The sequence below is a fragment of the Ascaphus truei genome, chromosome 3 (assembly GCF_040206685.1).
Source record: "Ascaphus truei isolate aAscTru1 chromosome 3, aAscTru1.hap1, whole genome shotgun sequence".
Lineage (NCBI taxonomy): Eukaryota > Metazoa > Chordata > Amphibia > Anura > Ascaphidae > Ascaphus > Ascaphus truei.
Genome location: NC_134485.1, coordinates 64,665,287 through 64,693,031, shown reverse-complemented (window position 1 = coordinate 64,693,031; position 27,745 = coordinate 64,665,287). Strand labels below are relative to the sequence as shown.

The 27,745-nt window shown below is 41.2% G+C and overlaps 1 protein-coding gene across 1 annotated transcript in view; it reads left to right on the top strand.

Moving 5' to 3' along the window:
• SPECC1 (sperm antigen with calponin homology and coiled-coil domains 1) overlaps window positions 1-26,957 on the top strand; it is a 140,702-nt gene extending 113,745 nt beyond the window's left edge. The window contains exons 10-11 of the mRNA XM_075594178.1: window positions 14,082-14,141; window positions 25,231-26,957. Coding sequence (XP_075450293.1) covers window positions 14,082-14,141; window positions 25,231-25,320 — 150 coding nt within the window. The 3' untranslated portion in view covers window positions 25,321-26,957. The remainder of the gene's footprint in view (window positions 1-14,081; window positions 14,142-25,230) is intronic.
• The last annotated feature ends 788 nt before the right edge of the window (window positions 26,958-27,745 follow it).

The following is a 27,745-nucleotide window of genomic DNA, read 5'->3' as shown; positions in this document are numbered from 1 at the left end:
TCACAATGCTGTTACTTAACTCTTTCAATACTGGGGCCTACAGCAGGGGTGGCCAACTCCAGTCCTCAAAAGCCACCAACAGGTCAGGTTTTCAGAATATCCCTGCTTCAGCACATGTGGCTCAGTCAAAGACTGCAACAGCTGCGCTGAAGCAGGGATGTCCTGAAAACCTGACTCTTCGGACTGGAGTTGGCCACCCCTGGGCTATGCAAATCCTGGCCATTTTTTTTTAGTAACTGCCAGATAATAAATGCAATTTCATTTTTAATTGCTTTTCCTTTCCCATCCCAGTCATGTATTTTGTGAAACCCTATTTTTGAGAAGTTGGTGTACTATTGCTCTTGGGGACTTTTGGCCGCACTGTGCCTTTTAAGGACTGCTTTTGCTTCCATCTCACACTGACCTATAGGGTAGAGATGTTCCCGCTATTCAGACATGGCAGATTTGATGAACACAGGAAAATAAAGCCTTTCGTCCTTTTGTGTCACTGAAGCAATTAAGACATAGTACCTACAGCAGCAATGCGGCTTAGTATTTAAAAAAAAAAAAGATGATTTTTTTTATTACATGATAGAAACAAAGGGTCTCCGGAGCCTTTCAGCTCTGGGGGGGGCTTGCTTCCAGAGATACTTATTATTTATTACTTATTATTTTTTGCGGACTTGTATCTGCTTCAGATTGGCTGGTTCCTTTTGGTCCGCAAATCAGTCTCAAAAGGGCAAATGTGCAGCTTTGATTTTTTTTATTTTAAGGTGAAATCGCACCTTAAAATAAATTATGGTGCGTATTGTATAGCATACAGCAAATGAAAATATCACGTGTGAGCAGTCACATGTCTCTGACAGGTCTGCAACACTGCCTTTCACCATTATTTCCTAGCATACAGTGTTTCCACTGTAGCAAGGGATTCTGGGAAATGACATGCAAATGAGCACACAGTGTAACCTTTTGCTTCAAATCCATTTTGACATGGACCCATATAAATTGATGCCTGCCATATGACACAGCTTTTCAGCACAGCCTGGGTTAAAGAAGTGCAGAGCCAGTAACCCTCCTCACAGACAGCTATTTCGGCAATGCAATGTGAAGCTGGGATAGGTTTCAACCACACCTTGAAATCTGTGGCTGGAGTGTTTAAAATCCAGGCATGGATTCATCCGTCGGGTGAGTGGATGATCTCTTTTTCTCCACGGATTAATCAGTGGGTGGATCTTTAACTATCCGGCCACGGATTATGGAATCTGCAGATCGGAATCTTACAAATCCACCCAGATTGTATCGAATGGCAGATCTGGATTAATCCACACCTATTAGTGTTTTAATGCCCAATCCGTAGACTGATTTTGAGGGGGGAGATGGATTTGGTCTAAAAAATAAAAAAAAATCTAGGAAATCACAGGAAACGGATTTGGACTGGTTCACCCATCTCTGCTCATGGTGCCTTCGTCATAAGTGCTCCCTGGCTTGGAAGCTGCTCTATTCTACCTCATGGAGGAACCTCCTTTTCATGTGCCATATGTTTGGGAGTCTTCGCTTGGATTGCTAGTTGGATCAGTTTGGTACACAATCTCCCAGTAGTGCTCAGAGGTGTGCAGAATAACAGTAGTACTGGCTCTTCCTTATATTTTAAATCCAAGTCAGTAGTCTGTAAGGTGTTTTGTAGCACCAGAAAACTGCTTAGTAATTAAGGGCATAATGTTAAAATCCAAGTCGGTCGTCTGTAAGGCCGTGGGCATGGTCAGCGCTGAGCCACGCTTACGCTTGCCAGTGAGCCCATGCAGCCGCAATGAGAGCGGCTATAGCAGGGGCTCGTGCACGCTTGCGGAGGCGTAGCAGTCAAAAAATGTTCCGTTTACGCACTGAGGGGGAGCGCAGGGCCGGTCACGTGAGCGGTTCGCCCAATGAGGGCGAACCAGCTCCGTGACGTCACTGGCCCGCCCATAGACACGCCCCCGGACGGCGCGCGTAGTAAGGCCAGGGAAAGCACCCGCTTTCCCTAAGCCTCCGCGTGCCTCCGCACGGGGGAAATGTCTATGGGCTCAGCCTAAGGTGTTTTGTAGCACCAGAAAACTGCTTAGTAATTATGGGCATAATGTTCTGGTTTGTCTTTTTTTGGAAACCCAGACGGGAGCTTTAATTGAAAGATGCTGAAGAAGGAGAAATGTACATTTTATAGCTAAAGTCAGCCATGTGTGCACTTTTAGGTTTAATTTTTTTTAATTCTTAATAAAAAAATACAAAAGCTGTAAAGTACTTTTATAATAAAATGATGAGCAGATGCAGGCAGGTTTCACTCTCCATTTAAATGGCCCTGCCGAGTGTGTTACTGCTGTTACAAACGTATAAAACCCGCTTGGGTTGGACATGCTTTCAGTCTTTAGTAATTAATTAAAGTGTTATTGTTGTTACTGTATGTGTTGTCCTACCTTTTCCCATCGTGCAGTACAATGTGGGAAACCTAATACAGGACAAAGTTAACCCCTTCGTTGTCAGGGGGACCAACACAAAATTGCTGGCCTCTCTGGCAGAGCAGAGGTTAAATGGAGGAACTGAATAATGTTACCTTTGCAAACGAGCAAGTAAAAAGCAGCAAAATATGTGAAATCTTATTATTTTTTAATCAGTTCTGTAGTATTAAATAGTGACTGTTTATTTTTTATTTTATTCAACTCTTAATGCCATTTTTTTAAATGAGTTTTAATATACTGAGCATCCTTTGATTTCTATAGCAAGTTTTAGCCCACCACCCCAGCAGTGCAAGATATTTGCAACATTTTCTTGTTTGTGATTATTTGTTGCCAATGTTCCCAGTAGTTTGAGCTGCAAACTGTAACAATAGATAATGTTAGCTTTGTAATATCAGGATACATTGTAGCTGCTGAGTTACACTGACTGAGTTTCACTGATTGAAACTGAAAAGCGGCCATTATGTTAGGCACACAATCAGGATTTGTACAGATTAATTACAGGAGCACTAAACGATTACCAGTTTAGGTAAGAATGTAGAATGATACAATGTTACATGCTTTACATATAAAAAATAAGAAAAAATGGGGGAATGTAGTATTGCAGCTTTATTAAATCAGAAAACCTCACAATTGTGGAGGAGTCTGCCTTTTGCGGGCAGTGTATTTGTTTTCACGATTTGTCTGTTACTTGATCAAGATCTGAAAGGTATTTAAAGGCGCCCATAATGTGAAAGAGAAATATTATATTAGAGTTTTACCCTGTTTTTATATTTTAAAATACAATATCAGTCTTTTTTTTCTCCCCTTTAGTTTATTAATATTTGTCTATAAAACCCTTTTTTCTATATATGCAAAGCAACGCTTTTAACTTGGACTAAAGCAAAACTGGATGTAGATGTTTAAAAAAAATGAACTAAAGTGAATATAATCTGCATTAACTAGAACAGGGTACTATATTGCTTCCTAGGAACGGGGCCCGCAGTACAATGCAAATCTGCATACCATGTATTTTTTTCCTATCAGTGGATCTTACATATTATATAATCTGGGATATGAGAGGGATTCCGAACAATATTGTTATAAATTGTCTCTAGTCCCTGACTTTCTCCCTGTCCCACTGGTTTGCAGGGCTGTATTTCACAGTAATGACATCACTTGTTCTTGTGTCATCCTGTAAATGACCTTACGGACGCCTCCGCTATGACTAACAGAATTGTGGGAACTTGCGCTGTCCCCAGCTCACCCAAGCGTTGCAGACCAGCGTATGATTTATTATTTCTGTGTTTTACATTTTTTTTTTGTATTGTTTATGGCTCTTGCTTAATCCCGGTCGATTTTTGTATTTTCTTACCGATATATTTCTCTGTGAAACCCGGGGTTGTACAGTAAGTGTCTGGGCTGCAGGAATGAAGGATGCCATGATGTCAAAGCCCGTGCTTTTGTTACATACTGATAGGAGAACAGATGAGGATTAGTAAAGGATCAGCCGGACATCTCATACATGTCACATTTATTCACAAAAAGCAGTGATACTGGGCTGTATCACCTGACAAGCTGACCAATCGCATCACACATTATTTGTACTATTTGTTACATATTCTTGCTAGAATGACAAGTACTGTTTGCATCTTGAATAACATTTGTAAAAGTACATGCAAGTCCTCTGTACCACACCACACTGAAACAACTGCTTTTAACACACGGTTAAGGTTTCTATGTATCAAGCTCGCAAGTAAATTTTGCTTAGATTTGTGTCGCAAAGCAATATGAGTAATTGTTATGTAAGCAGTTGAAGGGGCTGTGAGAGAAAGAAATGTAATATAATGGGATGTTTACATTTCTGTGTATCTTGGATTAGCTTTTCTGCACTTTTACAGTAAATGTACCAGGTCTGAGCTGACGTAAACCTACTGTTCTCAAACTAAGCAGGCTGAGTAAAGTACACTGCGTTTCATGCACTGTTTTTACTCATGCAATACTTGCATACACTTAATGGTCTATTTCAAACAAACACCACGAAACTCAAGTGCTGCGAGAAAGCTTAGGCCTTGGATATAGTAGGCGTGCGCGCGACGGAGCGCATGGTGTTGTGGTGCGCGCGTTAGGAAAAGCGATCCGTGGCCTGTAGGATTCTTATGCCGAAAAATCGTCCGCGTTGTCGCACTTGTGCAGTCGCGCTCTCTATGGCCGTCCTCATTGTGGTACGGCCTTTTGATTGCGCCGCGCGGACTATGGGCACAGTCTTAGAGTATATTACAAAGCAATACATTGTGTAATCCACTGGCTGTCAATAGAGTAGGTGAATCCAGCATGGGTGCAGCTTCTTATGGACCCTGTTGTGCAAGTTAGCACTAAAAGTGTGCACTGATCCTTGAAAAGATCCCCAATCTTTTCTCACTTGTTTACAGTACCTCTTTCTCTTCCCATGAATCACGGGTAGATCCCTAAATAAAGTATGGAACATGTGCTGAGTAGGTTGCCTGTATTATTATTGTGTTCTGTCTCTTCTGAAACTCAAACTAGGAACCTCTGTCATCAGAGTAGATCACCTACTGTACTAAACTCACCAGCAAGCTGCATGTTGACTGGACAGCCCCTCTCTGTCTTCCATTGCAGGGGTTCCCAACCAATAGTACTATTACCACTCGTGGTATATACAGTTCCACAATACGCTAACCTCGTGAACCTTGATGAGTTTAATATGATGGAAGTAAAAAGCAAGCGCATTATACTAAAGATGATTTAAAGTTGAAGCTTATCTGAGCTGACTTCTTGTTGGCTTCCGGAGCAAGCCCTGACCCGGCACGTCCATTTCTAGTTAACCGGGCAAGTACCCGCTGTAGAGGGAGAAAGGGGGTGGCCCGGTATTAAAGGGGTTGCACCGCATATGGCCATCCCCTGACCTCACCAGAGAGACAAGGGGTTAACTGGACTGTGGTCCAGGGATGTGGTTTGCACTTTGTTATACCTTGAAAATGTATGTTCCCCTGTTCCCATGTTTCATTATGAGCCTGTATTTTAATGTTTTAAAGGGCATTTCTGTATCTCCAGTTCTGGAGGTCGCAGAGAGTAGATATTTGGCCAATATGTGGAGTCACTGTAGGCATTAAAAACTGGCAAAGGTCGACCCACTGAGCCCACCAGAATGGAACTTATTAATATGTGTAGATATTAAAGTGTATATGTATTTTATTTTGGATCTGGTCTGAAAATGCAGACGCCATCTGCTAGGCTAATAGGTCTTTAAGGACAGCCGGCTGAGTAGCCTAAGCACGGTGATCAAAAGTTAACTGCCTTGATTGTTTACCCAATGTCTAGGGATTAAGTATTAATCAATCAACAAACTCTGGCAGTCTAATTGTTACCTGAGGGCATGGGTTAGTCTGTTTGTCTCCACGTTAGGGAGTGGATACAGATAATTGTTCACCAATAGGCTGTATTCAATGTTAAGGATAGGGTTGCACAGGTATATAAACTGTGTCAACCCTACAGTTTTTAGTTGTGCTGGAGTTGTGCTTCTGATTCCACCTGGAATGTCACTGGATTGATGAAGAATTGCTAGCTGATACTTCTCCATTCCCCAACCCTAAGTAAGTGTTACCTTCTTGTCTGTTAATTATACTATATTGCTGTGTTCACCTTATTTAAGGAATAAATTATATTTTATTATATCTAAGCCTTGTTCAGCTCAACCCAGATATTTGGTGTTCATTATATCTTGTCATAAGCTACCGTGACACCCGCCCACTGGACAAACTTGCTTATCGATCAGGGTACAGGTGGTCTCCGGCAGTCACGTAAGCTTCAAAAAATTGCGAGCAGCGTGGAATCTTGCTTTAAATTTCCGTGAGTGACAAGAGCCGACTCTGGGAATCGAGTTGGGTTCGTCTGCTTTACGGGCGGTGACATAAGCACTAAGTTACTATATCTCCCTCTATACTGTTACATATCTGTATATTATTGGTGGCACATGCAGTTCTGTTGCGTGTTTTTTTTTTTGTTTTTTTTTCTAATGCAGCTACGAACTAAAATATCATTGGTACCCGCAGATTTATTTTGTGTTACACAAGGCATTCGTTGTTTCCATTGATTGTGTCTTTTTACCGTAATACCTGGAATTACTCGGGGGGGGGGGGGGGGGGAGGCGGGTTTCTCTGATTAGACACAGGTTGAAGGAAACGTGCACAAACAACCGAAACCTATATTTCCATACGCACTGGAGAAGAAACCTCTGTGTTTAATAGGTGTAAGTCTCAAATACAGATCCCAAATTTTTTTCGAGTTGTACAATTTGCCTTTTACGTTCACATCTTTCTTTGCGAAACCGGTCAGAAGACTTTCACTTCGGGGATATACCGATATAAAATAACACTTGCAGAAACTTATTATCCTTTTTGCCTAACAACTGCTAGTGGCCGGTGACTTTGGCATCTATTAAACATTCTTTCCATACTGCACATTCTAGTCTCTAAACTTGTGCACTACAAGAGGAATGTTGTATATTTTGTGATATTTGTTGACCTGCTTTGAGCAGTTGGCGTTTCCGGACTTTGTTTGAAAATTAAAATAAATGGGTAAAGAAGTATCCGAGTTCCTTTATTTCATAGCCACTCCTGTTATGTTGCTAATTCCCAGATTATAATCTATTATAGTGGAAGGATAACATTCTAAATAAACTTGATTATCCACAAATCGATGGGAATCCTTTTAAAGAGGCAATCCAAGCCGTTTTATTTTTTTCAATGCAGGATTGAAGCAGGTGGTCTCCGGACCTGAATGCCATTAATTTCAGCACCCGGGATCTACTGTTTCCGGAGGTACTTGCCTCCATAGGGGGTGACGGCAGCCACTCCAGAGTTCACTATATAGCTGATTTTCAAAGCTCCAGGACCCTGAAGTTGTTTGAATTTTGGACAACTACCATTTGCGTTTGGTGGGATCTTGCAATCAATCAATGGTGAGATAAAACCCTATGAAGAAACTTGAAATGCAATTGTCTTAGATCTGTTGAGGGTGTATTTCTTGACACAGCCTCCCAGTCTTTAATATCTGGGAAATCATTGCTCCGTTTACCTAGATTTTCCATTTTTTAGAGATTATGGGGAATAACAATGCAGAGGTATTTTATGCATTCCTTTGCTATTCTAAAGGATATTTTTCCAGCTTCAGATTTCACGTCCTCTCCTTTTTAACCAAAAAATCTCAGATTTCCGGAAGCTTATTCAATAGTCTGAGAAGGAATGGCATTGCGATATTAAATTAAGAATCCCCAGAACTCGTAATAAACAATATCAAGTAATCTGCATAAAGTGCCAATTTAATTGTATGGGATCCCATACATATACCAGTAATCGTGTTTCTTATGGCTAATGGCTCCAGTGCTATGTAAAATGAGAGGAGACAGAAGGCAGCATTGTCTATTGCCTTTCTAATGTCAACTATTACAGCTTCCCTGAGCTGGTGACAATTCCTGTGAGTGGGTTGCTGTAGAAGGTCTCGATTGCCGATGGGAACCTCCCCTCTATAACAAATCGATTAATGGTATTGAATAATTGTGTTCAAACTATCATATCAAAGACTTTCAGCATCTAAACTTATTTAAAACCAGAGACAGAACATGAAACACAGACAGAGCTCAGTGCACATCCAATGAAACTTATACACAGTACAGTGCCTAAATATATATGTATAGATATATTTTGAATAAAATGGTCTTTTAGTTTAACTCTTTGGCCAAAATGTTGTAAGCCCTTGAGCCACTACACGGCAGACCACATTTTAAGGGTACCTAACACTAATATAAATTCTTAATAACCTGTGCATTACCAGGAAGAATGATTTATAATAAATCTGTCAAAATTAGTTGCATAGTTCGAAGTCTGATTGAAGCTCTTATTAACCTGTACATTATCAGGAAAAGCACTCTGTATTAGATTTGTCACACTCAAACTGCAAGCAAGCAAGTTCCCCTGAGAGTGGGAGATGCAATGGAGTGAGCTTTTGGATGTGCACTGAGCTCTGTCTGTGTTTCATGTTCTGTCTCTGGTTTTAAATATATATTGCCATGCTCAGTAGCACTCCTCTGTGACACTTATATGCTTATATATATGTTGTGGTTATTTTGGGGGTTCAATATGAGCTTGTAGGTGTCCTGTATGTTTTACAATTCTTGCTCAGCTGGTCTTAGCTGATTGGAGGGTGGCTCCTCCTACCTAGTTTGAAGCTCACCCCCTCCCACTTTTAAATGGTTAAAAGCTCACTCCATTGCATTTTTCCACTCTCAGGGGAACTTGCTTACAGGTTGATTGCGACAAATCTAATACAGAGTTCTTTTCCTGGTAATGTATAGGTTAATAAGAGCTTCAATCAGACTTAGAACTATGCAACTAATTTTGACAGATTTATTATAAATTATTCTTCCTGGTAATGCACAGGTTATTAAGAATTTATATTAGTGTTAGGTACCCTTGAGATGTGGTCTGCCGTGTAGTGGCTCAAGGGCTTACAACACTTTGGCCAAAGAGTTAAACTAAAAGACAATTTTATTCAAATGATATCTATACATATATATTTAGGCACTGTACCGTGTATAAGTTTCATTGGATGTGAACTGAGCTCTGTCTGTGTTTCATGTTCTGTCTCTGGTTTTAAATATATATTGCCATGCTCAGTAGCACTCCTCTGTGACACTTATATGCTTATATATATGTTGTGGTTATTTTGGGGGTTCAATAGGAGCTTGTAGGTGTCCTGTATGTTTTACAGCATCTAAACTTACCAAGCAAGCCAAAGGTTTCTATCCTGTCAAATTATCTTTGGTACCATGGGGGATGTTCCTGGCTTAGTAGTAATGGGCTGCTGTTAGAACTTGACCAATATTGTTGACCGGTTGTCTACCTTTGATGAATCCAGTCTGGTTACCATAGTCAATTGAAGGGAGGATAGCACTTAACCGGTCTGCTAATACTTTCGGAAACATTTTGTAATCAAATTAAGTAAAGAAATAGGGCGACGTCCCCTAAATCTTTCCCCTTCTTTGGAAGAACTTTTATGAAAGCTGAATTAAAGTAACTTGTACCCTGCATCAGCATTTCATTATAACAATTCAAAAGGGTGATAGAAATAACAGGGCTTAAGACTTAATAAAATTCTGCGTTCTTGTGTACAGTTTCGTCCTTTGTCAAGATACAGTGAATAAAAAAAAATCAATATGTTTTGGTGATTAGATGACCTTTTGTTACAAAAGGTTCCATTCAGCTATGTTTACAGGTTTGCATGATACATTAATCATATGCAGTATATAGTCCGATAAACGGAAGTTATAAGTCACTTGAGATAAGAAAATACACACTAACTCTTATGCCAGGGTTGAAGACTGCTCGTTCTTTCCCTTCTTTTGAACCGTTTACAATGATTGCCACATTTTCTGCTTCCTATGCTACGCTGATGCTTTTCCAACTTGAATACTGTAGATCCTAACTCAATGATAAAATTATATCTTGCTTCCCATGTTGGATATCTCGGTCTAGCATTCATTACTGCACTATTTAATTAACCCCTTACATGCCACTGCATTGTTGAACATGCCTAATCTGCACTTAGCATGTATTTATATACGGCTCCAACCCGTTATAACGCGATCCGTTACAACGCGAATCCGCTTATAACACGATGCAAGCGTGGCTCCCAATTTTCGTATTTATGAAAACTTTACAACACGATTATTGGTATCTTAAATACTTTATTGCACAATGCATACAATTGTACATTATTTCTAACGTGATCTGCTTATAGCGCGATGTGATTCTTGTGCTGGTTGAGCTGTATTTGTCTAATGCATTAGTAGACAATTGTCTGTTTTATTTTACTAATTTTATTCACATACTATTTCACATTTTATTTCACATTTTACTGCAATATGTCTGATCCTTGGTCAATATATTTCTGACGACGTGACCAGCCCACACATTTACGTTCAACGTTGTTGCTTGGCAACGACACTGTTTTTTGGCGCCCAAATTTCCCTGCTCCACACAATTAGTGTCAATGTATATATATACGTTGCACTTTTTTCATCCACTGTATCTTGACAAAGGTCCAAGAAGGAACTGAAACGTTGATCCTACGTACATTAAACTTTCACCTTTATACCGAAACCTCTGCAGTGTGGACTATTGCTTTGCTTATCTGAATAGCATGTTTTTGTGGAGATCCTGAGCACCGTGGCAGATTGCAAGGTAAATAATAGGAGTGCTCCATTGAATCCATCTTTGAGGCTTAGCAGGCATGTTTACGTTGCTACTCTGAAAATATCTTTCCATAGCTTATAGGAGACACGGCATTGTACAGTATTCTTAGGAGAGAGAGGGAGGTGGATGGTAGATTACTAGGCATAGCTCCCCCAGGTCTGACGCAGTGAAGACTTCCAATGAAAGAACCTTGATCAAGCCAAGAATGATGCAAACATCCAAGAAGTCAAAAATAAATGTTCTTTATTGCAGTTCTTGAAAATCCTGCCATAAATATATATTCTTTTAGTTATTCTGTTACATGAAAAATATTCAAGCACAGCCAGAGGGGGGACTACACAGGAGCGTGTGCCTGCATTTGGATTTTGAATGTTCAAGCCTGTTGTGAGCTGGAGAATACTGTAAAAGTAACAGTCATTGAATCTGTCAATTCTGGTGTCATCTTATGTGTATTTCTGTACTCCCCGGCAGTATGAGGATTCAGTCTTTTTTAACATTTTACTGTAGTACATCTAACAAAAATGTCTGCTTACTGTGTTTGAAGAAAGGAAGCGAAAATACACCTACTGTATGGTTTGTTGTTTGAACTATTCATTTTCAGATGTCATATATTTTAAATAAACTTTTTTTTAAGGGAAGGTATTTCATCATATTTTTCATTTTTTTAAAGATGGAAATGTTTACCTGTAATTTTTTTTTAATAAAATAAGTTATAGTGCTGCCTATTGTGAGTCATGATTTGGTTGTGTGACCTGTGGAAGCTTGATGTCTGAAGCCATTTCCAGCGAGTCTTACTAAGAATATCACACTTTTTAGTTCAGAAACCCCACATTTTCTTCACTTACTAAGTGATGCATCTGCAAAGATGACACCTTACGCATAGGCCATAAGGTGTCTTGCGACTTAGTAGAGATGAGTAAACATGCTCCAATGTGTTTGAAAGTTGATTTTTCTGTGCAACTCATTGCTGCCATCAATACGGGATGTAGTTACAAGCATACCCCGCGTTAACGTACGCAATGGGACCGGAGCATGTATGTAAAGCAAAAATGTACTTAAAGTGAAGCACTCCCTTTTTTCCACTTATACGTGCATAACTGATGTAAATAAGGCATTTGTAACAGGCTCTATAGTCTCCCCGCTTGCGCACAGCTTCGGTACAGGTAGGGAGCCGGTATTGCTGTTCAGGACGTGCTGACAGGCGCAAGCGCGAGCTGCCGTTTTCCTATTGGGCGATATGTCTTTACTCGCGAGTGTACTTAAAGAGACTGTCCTTAAACCGGGGTATGCCTGTACAGTACATAGAGCAATAGGTGTTGAATCATTTGATACAAGCATTATAAAATGATGTACCAGCTTCGTCCTATTTTTACATTCTTAAAACTACAAAAATGTACATTCCTTTCAACCTATTAGCCACAGGCTTCAAAAAGTGATCAGAATGTTCTGTCGGATCAAAAACATTTGTTAGATTCTATGTACCGATTTCAACTTGTGGGGTTGCTACAGATTGGAAGCAGTCCTCTTGGTAATTAGCAGCGAGCAAGATCCTAGCCATGCGTGGGAGACCAGCCTTGGCTGACATGCTTGATAATGGATTCCTGGAAGAAACTGCTTTCTTTTTCATTGACACCACCGCGTAAAATGTTGCAACTGTTGATTTTGAACTGTCAGGGAAGCTGGGAATACAACACACAAAACCTTTAGGTGGCTAAGGTTGCCATTGCTACATATCTTTTCTTCCTCCTTTCTGGTAACTCATCAATTTTAATTGCACTCGACTGTTTCACCGGCTACAACTTTGTGATGGAGGTCAGCAGAAAAGGATGAGTTTAATGGCTTTTTGGTAACATTTTTTTGTTTAGGTCTTGCCACAGTGTGTTTGTTTCCCAGCATTACTTCCCTTGATGAGTTTATTCTTGTAGCGTATGCCGGTTCACGGCATATAGTACATACAGTATAAAGTGATGCATCAGAAACACACTTTTGCACAATTTCTGGTTGATGTCCTTTACCCTTTGTAATATGGGAAGCCATGCCTCGGATGCAGAATTACATACATGAAGGGCCATATTTACTATGACGTGCTACTCCATACGACATCCTCTGTGCTAGAAGACACCTTTATGGCCATTCAAGTGTATTTATTTATTTTATTTATAAAAAAAATTTACCTGGAAATGATACATTGAGAGTTACCTCTTGTTTTCAAGTATGTCCTGGGCACAGAGTTAAGATGACAAATAGTAAGTACATGGTTACATTAAGTGAGCAGGGTTATACATTATACACAAGACATTGCATGCACAGTTAGAGATAATGTTATAGGCGTATATAACAGTTATAGACCAGATTAAAATGTGCCACAGATTTGCATGGGCCACAAAGGACCATACTTACTAGCTGTGTTGCTCCATAAGACACCTTCCAACACCTTACAGTCTACTTGAATTGACCATTAAGGGCCATATTTAGCAAGCATTATAGAGTAGCACCGCGTAGTAAATATGGCAAGACACTACTTGCAATGTTAAAACACTACTTGCAGGGGGCCCTAAATATGACAGATATTAGGATTTTCCTACAAACTGCTTTATTGCACACAAAAAGGGAGAGATGATGGCGCAATGAGAAGCAGTATAAATTTATGATCTAAAATAGTCCCACAGGTGAACTAAACAATACAATAAACAATTACAATAAAACAATGTGAACTTACAACTATCTAATGAACGAATGGTGGGAACCGGGAGATCCAGAAGTCGAGCCGTAATTGTAATTTCTGCATCCTTGGAATTCATAATAGTAACTTTACTTCACCTAGCGCTTTTCTAGCACTCAAAGTGCTTTACAATGACCAAATAGTGTGCAGGACACCGCATTGTACATACGGTTTTTACAGGTAACTTAAGTTGGGTTTCAGTCACCCAACAAGATACTAAGAAAATGTATAGTCTTATATACAGTACCAATCCATTATATTTTATTGCAGTCAGGATTTTGGGTCTGTATCTACAGAAATATGAAGCACTTCTCCCTATCGCTTCCAGGGCTGCAAAACCCTCTGGCAACTAAGGAATGAAATCACCAAAATATTGTTGAAATGGCATTGTGTTACATGGCTGAATGATTTCCCTGCAACTCTAATATAGACTTCCAAGAGCATGTTTAATATCTTTGCTGCCTGAAGGGCCTGTGACTCATTGCAGTCAGTTGCAAACCCTTTTGACACCCAAGTGTAAAGGGGTTTATGCAGCCACTACTACTATTTGTGGCAACACAACAATGCAATCTAAACGTTATAATATACTGGACTTGCCTTTCCCCAGTACTTCTAATTAATGTCTCTTATTTTGTTTTGCAGAAGAGGAATCTAATGCTGGCATTTCAAGCGGCTGAAAGCATAGGCATCAAACCCAGTCTGGTGAGTTGTGCCTTTTAAATTGCCTTTGACAATTACGTTTCTGGGGTCATGAGCTATTTGCTAGGGATCTCGTGACAGACTGTATGCAGAGATCAGCTTATTTGCATTGGATTACACAAGCACAGTTCCTCATATTAACTTTACCAACACCATCTAGGAATGTCCATTTGACCCAAAGAATTGTCTCCGTTTCTACAATAGTATGAGCGGATGCAAGACATTATACTTGAGTAGCACAGTGTCCCAACATTTTTTTTAAAATTATTATTATTATTTTGCACAAAGCCTCTATTATCGGGAACCAATGGCTGGAAGCACCTCATCACTTAAACAATAGGTTAATTAACCCTTTTGCTGCCTGTGGAACCAGCGGTGCATTGCACGGCATTGTGTTGCATGCCCCTCTGGCAGTGAAAAGGTTGATGTTCCTATAAAACTGGTAGGGACATTAGATGGAATGCCCAACTACTACTAAATGTGACCTTTACATTTTTATTTTTTTTATTTTTAATGTTTGTAAATGTAACTGTAAATTACTCATTATTTTACACATAATACAAAAACTCTTAACACTGTAAAAAATAAATAAACCCATGATGCCTTGTTTATTCATGGGGCGGGGGGGGGGGTCTCTTTAGACACGGTCAGGTAACACAGAACCCTGGTTTAGAATCACAAGGCTAGTCATCTGTTGGGGAGGCTGATGCCAGGTGAAATACCTGGCTTTGTGTTCTCTATATCTACTGACATGAGCCATAGCCCACACCATGTAATGTTAGGACTGTGGACACTTCTGTGATAAAGAAACATTGAATAGTGTGGGCGGAATAGAAAAGGCTAGCGGCAGCATTCATACTTTTCTCTTATTTTTTTGAATATTATATTTTATTTTTATTTTATTTTATTTTGTTGAATGTTATTAGACATGCTTTAAGGAATAAAAATGTGCAAGGGAACTGCGAGGAAGTTTTTTTTAGTGAAAGAGTAGTGGATACATGGTGCATCTCATCAGAACTGGGCAAAATATTCCAGGAAAGCTTGGGATAGACACCATAAATAAAATAATAATGACTGAAGTCAAATAATAGATCTAGAAGATCCTGTAGTTTTCTATCAAATAGGAAATATGGGCAGATTTGGTCTAACTATTGTGCTCTTACATTAAAAGGTTGAGTCATAGCAGAGTAACCATAGGTGACGCATGGAGATCTAATCAGAAAATGCAGGAGATTTATTCATTCCTTATTGGCTCGAGGAATTCATCTTTTCAGGTAGAAAGTTACAAAATCTTTTACTAGGTTCTTCAATAACTGATGAGGGAGTACCCCATTTAATTAGGGAGGGTTGACCAGCATGCAAACCATAGTTTTAATATCTGTTTTGGGAAACTCATGTAAACGTGTTGCAACAGCATGAACTTGGGTTTCACTGGATGGGTACATCATATTCATACATTGTGCAACACAAGATGCATTTCATCTCCAAAGTACATTAGAGGCAATCCAAGCAGCACTTGAAAAAAAAAAAATTCATAATGGTTGTGTATATATATATATATATATATATATATATATATATATAAACTAATCTAAAAATAAATATATATATATACACCTATATGCACCTATATGCATATAGGTGTATATATATATATATATATATATTTTTTAGATTAGTTTATATATATTGTGACAAACGGCTTACTCCGGGGCTCCGTCGTTTGTCCGGGACTGTTTAGAACACGGTCTTTTAGGGTAGGTTAAATGATGAGGCGTCACGTACTGTTCCTTTAAACAGGCTATGCCTGGTTTATTCAGTCCCAGGCACTGAGACTGCCACAGTGCATACAACAGAAAACAGATCAAAACAAAAGCTGCTCACCTGAGCGATAACTTAACTTAGATATCCCTGACTCAGGGTTGGAAGTGGCTTTTCCACTTCCAACATCAAAACACGGTACTTTTGCAGTCTTACACAAATGAACAGAAAGATTGAACCTGTTTGGGGAAGAGGCTTCTCCCCTCTGTAGTTCAGCAGCCTTCCAGCCTCCTGGCTCTTGTGGGGAGAGCAGAGCAAACAGGAAATCAGTCTTTCATACCTGATTCCTAATTAGCATGACAGGTGACAGAAATCAGGCAGCAGACAAACTCTGGTCTGGATCTCTCATCCTCAGTTCCAGCGCTTGCCAAACTGTGGGATGGAGTGTATGTATTATAAGGCTGCACTCCCAGGCCAAACAGGATAGAAACTGTCTAGTATCCTGGGAGCCCTATATACGGAATTTATTACCATCCCCTGGTTTCTGTCACATATCCTCCCCCCCAGCTCAGACCTCGAGGGATGAGCGACCATGGATATTAGGGAGTGCATCCTTGGCAACCCGTCAGCATTGCCATGTTTGTGCCATCACCTGTGTTCCACAGAAAATTTAAAGGGTTGTAGGCTTAGGAACCACCTGGTCACTCTAGCATTCTTTTCCCTGTTTTGACACATCCAGGTAAGGGGTGCATGATCTGTGACCAACCGGAATTTTCTCCCCAACAGGTAGTATTTGAGCGTCTCTACAGCCCACTTTATTGCGAGACACTCTTTCTCTACTATGGAGTAATTTTTCTCCTGGGGATTTAGTTTCCTACTTAAATAAAGGATGGGGTGCTCCTCACCTTGAGACTCCTGGGAGAGTACCGCCCCCAGCCCTACCTCAGATGCGTCGGTTTGGACTACGAACTCTTTGGAGAAGTCAGGTGTGACCAACACTGGTTGGGCACAGAGAGCTTCTTTCAGGCTTCTAAAGGCCTGTTCGGTTTCGGGGGACCACTTTACCATTAGCGGTCCTCTTGCTTTTGTGAGGTCAGTTAGTGGGGTTGCCTTAGTTGCAAAATTGGGAATAAACCTTCTATAGTACCCAATTAACCCCAAAAAGGTCCTTACTTGTTTTTTTGTAACTGGCCTTGGCCAATTTTGTATCGCCTCCACTTTGAGTGTTTGGGGTTTGAGTAAACCTCTGCCAATAGAATATCCCAGATACTTGGCCTCCTCCAGACCAATAGTGCATTTAGCGGGGTTAGCAGTTAATCCAGCAGACCGGACTGCGTCAAGCACAGCTTGGACCTTTGGAAGGTGGGATTGCCAATCTTCACTATGGATTACCACATCATCCAGGTAGGCGGCAGCATACCGAGCATGTGGTTTTAAAATTTTATCCATCATTCTTTGGAATGTGGCGGGAGCTCCATGTAAGCCAAAAGGCAACACCTTATACTGAAAGAGGCCGTCTGGGGTTGAGAAGGCTGTCTTTTCTTTTGCCCTTTCTGTGAGGGGAACCTGCCAGTACCCTTTTGTTAGGTCTAGGGTTGTGAGATATCGGGCTTTGCCCAGTCTCTCTACAAGTTCATCTACCCTGGGCATAGGATAAGTATCAAATTTTGACACCGCGTTTAGTTTCCGGTAGTCATTACAAAACCTTGTTGTACCATCTGGCTTTGGGACTAAGACTATAGGGCTGTTCCACCCACTTTGGGATTCCTCAATTACACCTAGTTTTAGCATTTTTTTAACCTCTAAACTTATAGCCTTTCTTTTGGCCTCTGGGATTCGGTACGGTTTAAGGTTAACTCGGACCCCCGGTTCAGAGACTAGGTCATGTTCAATTACGCTAGTTCTACCTGGCCGTATAGAGAAGATTTCTTTGTTTCTTTTCACTAAATTCTGAACCTCTCGTTTCTGATGAACAGACAGGGTTTCAGCTATGCTAACCTCTGGGTCAGTTTCTTGATTCTCTGACGGACCTGGGGGTACTAGGGTTAACAAGACTTCTCTATCTTTCCAGGGCTTGAGTAGGTTTATATGGTAAATTTGCTCAGGTTTCCTCCTACCTGGCTGTCTTACCTTATAATTTACTTCTCCCACTCTTTCCAAGACCTCATATGGCCCATGCCATTTAGCAAGGAATTTACTCTCCACGGTGGGAACCAGAACTAGTACCCTATCACCTGGAGAAAAAATTCTGACCCTAGCACCCTTATTATATGTATTCCTCTGTGCTTCTTGAGCTTTCTCCATGTGTTCCCTCACTATGGGTAGGACTGCAGCAATGCGGTCCTGCATCTGGGCAACATGCTCTATTACACTTCTGTAAGGGGTAACCTCGTGTTCCCAAGTCTCTTTGGCTATATCCAGTAAGCCCCTTGGGTGTCGGCCATACAATAGTTCAAACGGGGAGAAGCCTGTGGATGATTGGGGAACTTCCCTAATGGCAAATAACAGGTACGGTAACAAACAATCCCAGTTTTTCCCATCTTTATCAACCGCCCGCCGTAACATGCTCTTTAAGGTTTTATTGAACCTTTCCACTAAACCATCTGTTTGTGGATGATAGACTGAGGTTCTGAGATGCTTGATTTTTAGGAGTTTACATAGCTCTTTCGTTACTTGGGACATAAATGGTGTTCCCTGGTCAGATAGAATCTCTTTAGGAATCCCGACCCGGGAAAACAGAACTACTAACTCTTTTGCTATGTTTTTAGCTGAGGTGCTACGTAGGGGAACTGCCTCCGGATATCGGGTGGCATAATCTAATATTACCAATATATGCTGATGTCCCCTAGCAGACTTTATTAGGGGTCCTACTAGATCCATAGCAATCCGGTCAAATGGTACCTCTATTATGGGAAGGGGTACCAATGGGCTGCGGTACGCCTTGAACGGGGCGGTGATCTGACATTCTGGGCATGAGGAACAATAATTCGTAATTTCTGCCAGAACCCCAGGCCAATAGAAGCTTCGGAGAACCTTTTCTTTTGTCTTTTCCACCCCTAGGTGTCCCCCCAATGGATGACTATGTGCGAGGTGTAATACTACGTTACGGAATGTCCGTGGTACCAACAATTGTTTAGTTGTAACTGATTTCCTTTTATCAACCCGATATACTAGGTCGTTCTTTACCTCGAAGTAGGGGTAAGCAAGTGACCTATCTGGTTGGCCAGGAGTACTATTCTGGTCCCGTATATTTCCCCTTGCTACCGCTAATGTGGGGTCCTCCCACTGGGCCTTCTTAAAACTCCCAGGACTGACCTCTAGGTCAGCGAGGGTCTTATCCGGTTCTGGGTTGGTAAGTGTCTGCTCAACATCTTGATTTGGGGTATTCCCTACCAAAGTAGTGATGGGGAAGGGAATTTTACAGCACTCCTCCTTTTCCCCCTTCTTATTTGGGCCCTCGTCAACCTCCATTTCTGAAAAAGGGAAAGGATTTGTTTCTTCTAATACTTCGTTATGGTCCGCTATTGAACTCTGGGCGCTATTCTGAGCGGGGGACCACATTTTTAGAAAATGGGGAAAGTCGGTCCCTATTAACACATCATGTGCCAGTTTGGGTACAATACCCACCTTGAAATCTAAAGAACCAAACTCTGTTTCAAAAAAAACATCAACAGTGGAATATTCATGATTATCCCCATGTATACAACAAATTGCCACTCTTTGTGAACTGTTTCCCTGTTTCTTCTTAATGGGCAAGAGGTATTCGGACACTAGTGTGACCATGCTCCCAGAGTCAAGAAGTGCCCGAACCCTCTTACCATTAACCTTTACAAATGCCCACAGATGGTTATTCAAGGGGTCCTCTGGGCTAGGGCCCATACATTGGGACAACAGCGAATAAGGTTCCACGCTGTTGCATTGCATGGGCTCATCATTTAGTGGGCAGATTTTTGCTGTGTGGCCCCTCTCATGACAATTTACACATTTAGGTACATAGTCTGTGTCCCACTTAGAGCCTTTTCCCGGCTCCCCATGTTGGCTATTGCCCTTAGTGTGCGAACCACTGTTGCTGGTGCTGCGTGAAGGTGGTCGCCGCTCTTCAGTGCCCCTTAACCCCGGTACCCTTTTACCGTCTCTGGAAGAGTCCTGGAACCTCGGGTAGTGGGGTTGCTCCACGACTGTGGGTTGCGGGTGCTCTTCTGCTGCATTGTACCTTTCTACGAGGGCCACAAGCTCATCCGCATTGTGGGGGTCACTCCGACTGACCCAACGGCGTAAGGCAGAGGGAAGTTTCCTCAAGAACTGGTCCATGACCAACCGTTCCACGATGTGGCTGGCTGAGTTGATCTCGGGTTGTAGCCACTTCCGGGCGAGGTGGATGAGGTCATACATCTGGCTTCGGGTGGCTTTATCCATCGTGAAGGACCATGCGTGAAACCTTTGGGCACGAACAGGATGAAAAAAACTTTTTTTTTTTTTTCCAAAGTTCTTCAACCCGCAGACCCCCTAGTGCTCTGCCCGCATTCTCCACCATATGTGACAAACGGCTTACTCCGGGGCTCCGTCGTTTGTCCGGGACTGTTTAGAACACGGTCTTTTAGGGTAGGTTAAATGATGAGGCATCACGTACTGTTCCTTTAAACAGGCTATGCCTGGTTTATTCAGTCCCAGGCACTGAGACTGCCACAGTGCATACAACAGAAAACAGATCAAAACAAAAGCTGCTCACCTGAGCGATAACTTAACTTAGATATCCCTGACTCAGGGTTGGAAGTGGCTTTTCCACTTCCAACATCAAAACACGGTACTTTTGCAGTCTTACACAAATGAACAGAAAGATTGAACCTGTTTGGGGAAGAGGCTTCTCCCCTCTGTAGTTCAGCAGCCTTCCAGCCTCCTGGCTCTTGTGGGGAGAGCAGAGCAAACAGGAAATCAGTCTTTCATACCTGATTCCTAATTAGCATGACAGGTGACAGAAATCAGGCAGCAGACAAACTCTGGTCTGGATCTCTCATCCCTCAGTTCCAGCGCTTGCCAAACTGTGGGATGGAGTGTATGTATTATAAGGCTGCACTCCCAGGCCAAACAGGATAGAAACTGTCTAGTATCCTGGGAGCCCTATATACGGAATTTATTACCATCCCCTGGTTTCTGTCACAATATATATACCCTTGAGTATATTTCTATGGAACTAAAAAGTGCAATTCAACAGAACATAGAACATTATTTAGAGATGTTTCTCTTTTTCTGAACAGTTCCTTGTCCTAAGCTATGTAATAGAACAGGCAAAATTCCTAGGGGAACATCCATGTACAAAATGAATAGAAAGCAGAAAATGACCAGCAGTGTGTTTGTTTGCATGTCACTGCCCAGAATCTGTGTCTGCAGCTTAAACATCATCTCATTTCGATGCTGCGCCCCCCTGCCTGGCGTCCCACGGTCTCGCGCCCCTCTCCTACTTGGCATCCGCGTCAAATGACTTTCCGGGGTCACGTGATCCGTGGCGTAATTTGACACCGGTCATGTCACGACCCCGCCGCGTTGCCATGGAGACGCATCTGAATCCCGGTAAGTTTTATGTTGCAGAGGCCTCACACGACCCCCCAGCATTAATTTAAATGCCTTGGGGAGGAGCGCGGGACCTCTGCAACCGCTCGCGTCCCCCCCCCAGACAAATCTCCCGCCCATTTGCGCACCGCTGGTCTGATGTGACAATGGGGTGAAGAAAGCAGATTTGGGGGAGGGCCTGTGGAAGACATGAAGATATACCTATAGATGGTTTATTTGCTGTACTTATGCGAGGGTAGAGCGTTTTTTTACCCATCATACCCTTATTGTGTCAATACAAAAATCAGCCCATACTATAAAATACCATGCTATGAGCAGATACCCCATGTAACTCTTCTGTGATTACTGGTACAAGATCACAAATTCTGCACAATATTCCATTTTTTAACAGTGTCGAAATAACAATACTGGGTCATCAGTACAGATCACTGGGATGGATTCATTATACTGTAGAATCATCAAACATACAGTCTGTGCCAAGCTTTAATTGAGCAGATATCTAGAGAAGAGAACCATTAAATGGTTTCTGAATATTTGGCATAGAAAAGCTGGCTTGTCGCCTGTCCATGCAGAAAATAAAACCATATTGAAACGTCTGCAATAAATAATATTCTGTTTTGTATTTTCATGCACAATAGGAAAACCGTTCCGAATAAGCTGTATACGGCTACAAATATTTTAGCATAAAGCTTGAAACGTGATAGAAAACACATGCCTCCATAAACACACAGACCAGGGTAATACTGTACTTGGAAGAACACACAAATAATCAAAAGATTATAGCAGCCCCCTATAATTGCACTCAAGGAAGGTGACACAATAGGTGATGTCACTAGAAATATAAGGCAATGTATAGCCAAATCCTGGTATAGGACACTCAAACAAAAGGGTCACACTACTATATGGAAAATAACAAAATTTTAATCTATGATAAAAACCGACGAAACACTATAAAAATGCATGGAATTGCATACATAAAATCCCCAAGTGTGTTGGGTAACAGTACTGGATGAACAGTATATATTCTAAATAGCTGTCTTGTAATAAAGCTACCTACTCCTCCCCCTTGAGAAAGCGCGTGTTGACGCGCGAAACGTACGTTGGGGCAACGTCATGACGTCATTACGCATTACGCATGCGCGATGTGTAGTTTGGAGTAACGGCAGCTCCCTACGGTATACGGAGCTTCTAGGCAGCAGGCTGCAGGAGATTCAACGTGAAACAGGTTGTATGGTGCACTGTCGTGACCCACTCTGTATGATCACTTCTCAGGGACTCATCATTAGTCTCCAGTAGCGGGTCTCACCCGATTTACATCAGTTACAGGCGGGTACCCCTACTCACAGAGGTTTCTTACATAGACTCTGCTGGGTGCAATTATTCACCTATACACCGCTGGCTCCCTTCCGTCTGTGGGACTGTTGAATTTTACAGCAGGGACTCTACTCACTCAGGTTTCTGGGGTTTTGAGCCGTGGGCTCTGCTGTTACTATGTGTCCATTGTGACCCTATTGAGTTGATTCTATGCGTAGCCATTATCACACAGAGGGATTATCCTAATTCGAACCATCCCCTTTCTGTGACTGAACCAACTGTGCCTAGGATTCGAATCAATCAGCTCATTATTACATACTAGTTGTTACCCACAGAGGCCATTCAAGGTGTAAGGAAACAGCATATTACACACTGCTTCTACACTCACCTGCAGCATCCAGTATGCAGCCTAACAAATAGCGTTTATTACAAGACAGCTATTTAGAACATATACTGTTCATCCAGTACTGTTACCCAACACACTTGGGGATTTTATGTATGCAATTCCATGCATTTTTATAGTGTTTCGTCGGATTTGGCTATACATTGCCTTATATTTCTAGTGACATCACCTATTGTGTCACCTTCCTTGAGTGCAATTATAGGGGGCTGCTATAATCTTTTGATTATTTGTGTGTTCTTCTATGGTTCTTCTTTCCCCCTTGCACCAGGTTGTGTGTCTATGCTTTTATGTTTGTTGGTCTGGTGTAGCGACGTGCATCTGTGTGTTTATAATACTGTACTTGCACAGTACAGTCTGATCTCCGTCACGGGCAGGTGCAAATAAAGTATGTGGCCATTAATCTCGGGGTCTGTGGGTGTAGAGAAGAATAACGTGATCTAAAAGGGTTTTCCAACAAGGACGGGGATTGTTTCCTGCAGATCATTTCCCTTTTACCCTTTGTCCTTATCCGCAGTTTAAGTGCCTGTGGCAACGAGGTGAGTAAAACCGGCCTGAAGGAAGAAATGCAGATACATTGTACTTTTTTTTTACCCACAATAACTTTATTGTACCCGGTATAGTATCATTTAAAATAAATTTTTGATATTTTTACTAATTAAAACCCTCACAAGTCCACCTCTGAATAGCACATTAATAAATATCACAAAGTATTGTATACGCTAACAAAAGATTTTTCATACGCAAGAAAGTTGACATCAAATACAAAATGTGTGAGCACATTCTCATGTCTCTGACAGGTCTGCAATCCTGCTATTCACCATTATCTCTTAACATACAGTGCTTCCACTGCAGCCAGGGATTCTGGGAAATGACACATGGGTCCATATAAGCTCATGCCTGTCGCATTACACAACTTTTCAACACAGCCTGGGTTAAAGAAGTGCATAGCCAGTAACCCTACTCACAGACAGCTGTTTTCAACCTTTTGGGTCTCATCGGTGTGAAGATGTTATGCTGGCTTTGCAATGTGAAGCTGGAATGGAAAAAGTATAGGATATAGGTGGCACTCAAATGGTCAAGTAATATATACAAAGTAGTGATGATGGTGCAACGGGAACAAGGGATGGACCCTAAACCCTCACAGATATCTACACAAACACCCAACTGGGTTCCCAGCACTCATACATATATAAATCATGAGTACAAGTTATTGAAGATAAGCCAAAATGTATTTTGCTAAATAACAAAGTCACCACAAGACACTCTGTGGTGGAGAAAATGAAGGCACAACATCAATCTATGCTAACAGTCATGAATATAATGCATGAACACAGACAACAGTACTAAGGGAAGCACGGAACACAAAATGTGTATATACAAATATACAGAGTCCTGAAAAAGAGGAGAGGGGAAAAAAGCAAGTGAAAAAGTGCATTTAACAAGGGGGGCAACGTTTCGGGGTGTTGATTCCCTTCTTCTGGCCCGTTCCCACAGACCAGGGAGTCTGTAGTACTTCCCTTGTGACCCTACCTTGTAATCAAAGGATAGATGTGGGTAAAAAAAAGATGTAAAAAAACCTCTCCACCGTACAGTGTATAATAAATAAAAATATCACTTATGAACACACACGTTTCAGGCAGGTCTGCAACCCTGCTTTTCACCATTATCTTCTAGCAATGGAAGCATTGCATGCTAAGAGATAATAATGAAAAACAGGGTTGCAGACCCGTCTGAGACATGTTAATGTGCTGACAAGGGATAATTCATTCTACTGTACGGTGGAGGGTTTTTGTCACTTTGTGAACCATCATAGCCTATATAATGTGTGCAAGAAAGTTAAGGATACTACAGGGATTATAGGCTTGCAATCATAGGGCTGAGTTACAAAGCAAATCTTAGAGAATTCACATCTTGAAAAAGGTTCCTGAAAACGCTATTCTATTTTGAGATTTCTCCTAGACCGAAAACTACTATTTTGTAGTTAGCAAAGACATATGGACCATGTAAGTTGCATTGAATCTTTAACCTTTCCTCTGCTTTTCCCAGGAGCTTAATGAAATGATGTACACAGACCGGCCAGACTGGCAGAGCGTGATGCACTATGTGGCACAGATCTACAAGTACTTTGAGACCTAGAGGAGGAGTGATAAAAAGATGACACTACCAAGGAAGCACACATTCACTTTAATGACCCAGTCTTCAGCCATCGTCTGCAGAGCAGGAGCTTCCCACCACTTACCAGAGTCATGATTTTTCCATCCCAAGAGGAGAATGCACAGGAGGAAAACCATCCAATCAGCAGGAACCAGGCTTCCCAAAGGGATGAGGAAATATACATTGAACTGAAGGGGTTTATCTAAAGTGCAGTAACTCTTACCGCCTGCTATTGACTATTCAGTTCAATAGCTAACAGCATGTGGCATGGACTGCTGCTCTTTAGATCTCTACAGCCACTAACCAAAACTCTCTTCCACATGGCGCTTTAAGAATGTGGCATGTATACATAATACTGACATTTGTGGCCCTACTAAAGGTGCTCAAAAATACTTTTTTCAAATAAGTGTCTGAAATTCTTGAATTTATACTTTTAAGTAAAACCTTTTGAAGCCATACCAAGAAAAATATCTATAATGGCCATTTTCTGTGGGTCGCAGAAAAACGCTTCTGTTTTGTCTCACCTTCCTCTTAATCATAAAAGTTCATATTTTAACACTACTTTTTGTTAATGATCTAATACAAGGCATGAGAAGAGATGAACGTGGATGTCGTGGTAGTCTTGGAGATGGCCATGGAAGTGCTTCATTTGGGACTCTGAACCTAACTTTTAAAACATTAAACACATGTACTGTATTTAAGTGGGGGACTGAAACAGATATATATCTCGTTTTCAACCAAAAATCTCCATAAAGGTCTGTAAGGATTTTTGTTTGAAAACACAAGGAATGGTCACTTAGGCAACTATAGAATGTATTCCTACGTGGTCATAACGTAGAGGAACAGTGAACAAATTTGAATTTTAGCAATTGTGTGTCACCATGCTTGCACCTCTAAGAATACAAGCATGAAAAGAATGCCTGCTGGGCTCTCAACCATTGGACTTGTATTGAGGCCATCGATCAGAATCTGTAGTGGCACCACACTGCAGGAAAGGTGTTCATATGGTATCATTGTGAGAGGCAAGTTCAGCTATTGGTAGTATTTTGCACGAGACAATGCTACTGGATCATGCAGCTGCCAACATATGGAGACACATTTTCTGGGTGCCATGCTTTAAGAAAAAAGGTTGCATTGCTGTTCAATGTATTAAGGCCTTCACTGCCGGCAACATCTTGCAGTGCAAAGGGTTCAACCCATGTATGGGTCACAGCTTGCTGCTGTCTTGCAGCAATATATCAATGAAATGCCCATGAGGCGTGCCTCTCACCAAAGCGCAGTAGTTACTGTACGTTGTCCATTCAGATTTCTGTAGGATCATAGCTGCCAGGCTTTAGTGAACGGCCCCCCTATAGGCATTTCATTGTTCCTTACATTTCGGCCTGCCTCGCATTGTCACTGCTATAATGTTTCTTTTCATTAGCAGCGGACATTTCCATTGCGGCAAATAAGGGATGATTGGTCCATGGAAAGCCTAAGTAATAATAATACCTCACTATGACTCTCTCTCTCACCCGTGGTGCATTCTTATTTTCATTTATGTTTAACTAACATTTGTTGAATTTTCACACACAGAAAAGTTGATCTGTTCAAAACAATAAACATTCCTGGATTGGAAACCTGTTTCTCAAAGCAACTGCTAATTGTTAACACCAACAAACAGTGAAGTAATACAAGCTGAAATCACAAACCGCAAAGTCCTTTCACACTCTGAGTTCAGTTCAGTCACAGATCATACAACATTCAACATTATTTCTGTTTCCGGATATTTGGTAGCAAATGAATGAGCTCTCGTATCATCCCGTTGAATTGAGTTGTGTTAAGGGAACTTTTCATAAGGCAAAAGTAGGAAAGAAAGAAAAAAATGATCCATTCACATGATTCACATAATTGCATGTCAGAGACTTTGTGAGGCTGTTTTTGTATCGGGTCCCGAGTTTGTATTTCAATGTAGACTTCGAGAAAGGTCCTTCCTGCCTCACATTTTCTGACCACATTAGAAGCTATTAGAATCCCCTGCGTTCTTCGAGTAAAGGCTTTTGCACCCTGTGAACACCTAGCACAGCCACAATGTGGTTCCATTTCTCACGAAACGAAACTGAATATGCACAACCTTACACTTGTTCATTTTGGTTAGACACTAAACTAAACTTAACCATGCACCAGTCGCACCTTTGACTAACTTATTTTACACTTGATATATTTATTTACATCATACCGGTGTTTTATGCACTGAAGTTCACAAGAAAATCCAAAAATCAGTTTTTATAACCCCAACACGTATACTGTACATAGAAACACATGATACAAAAACAGTTCTAAAGATAAATTAAAAAGGTGCACTCCTCCATTAACATTAACATATTTTCTTAACCCAAAAGCTTTTCTACTTACAGCCTCGATATAA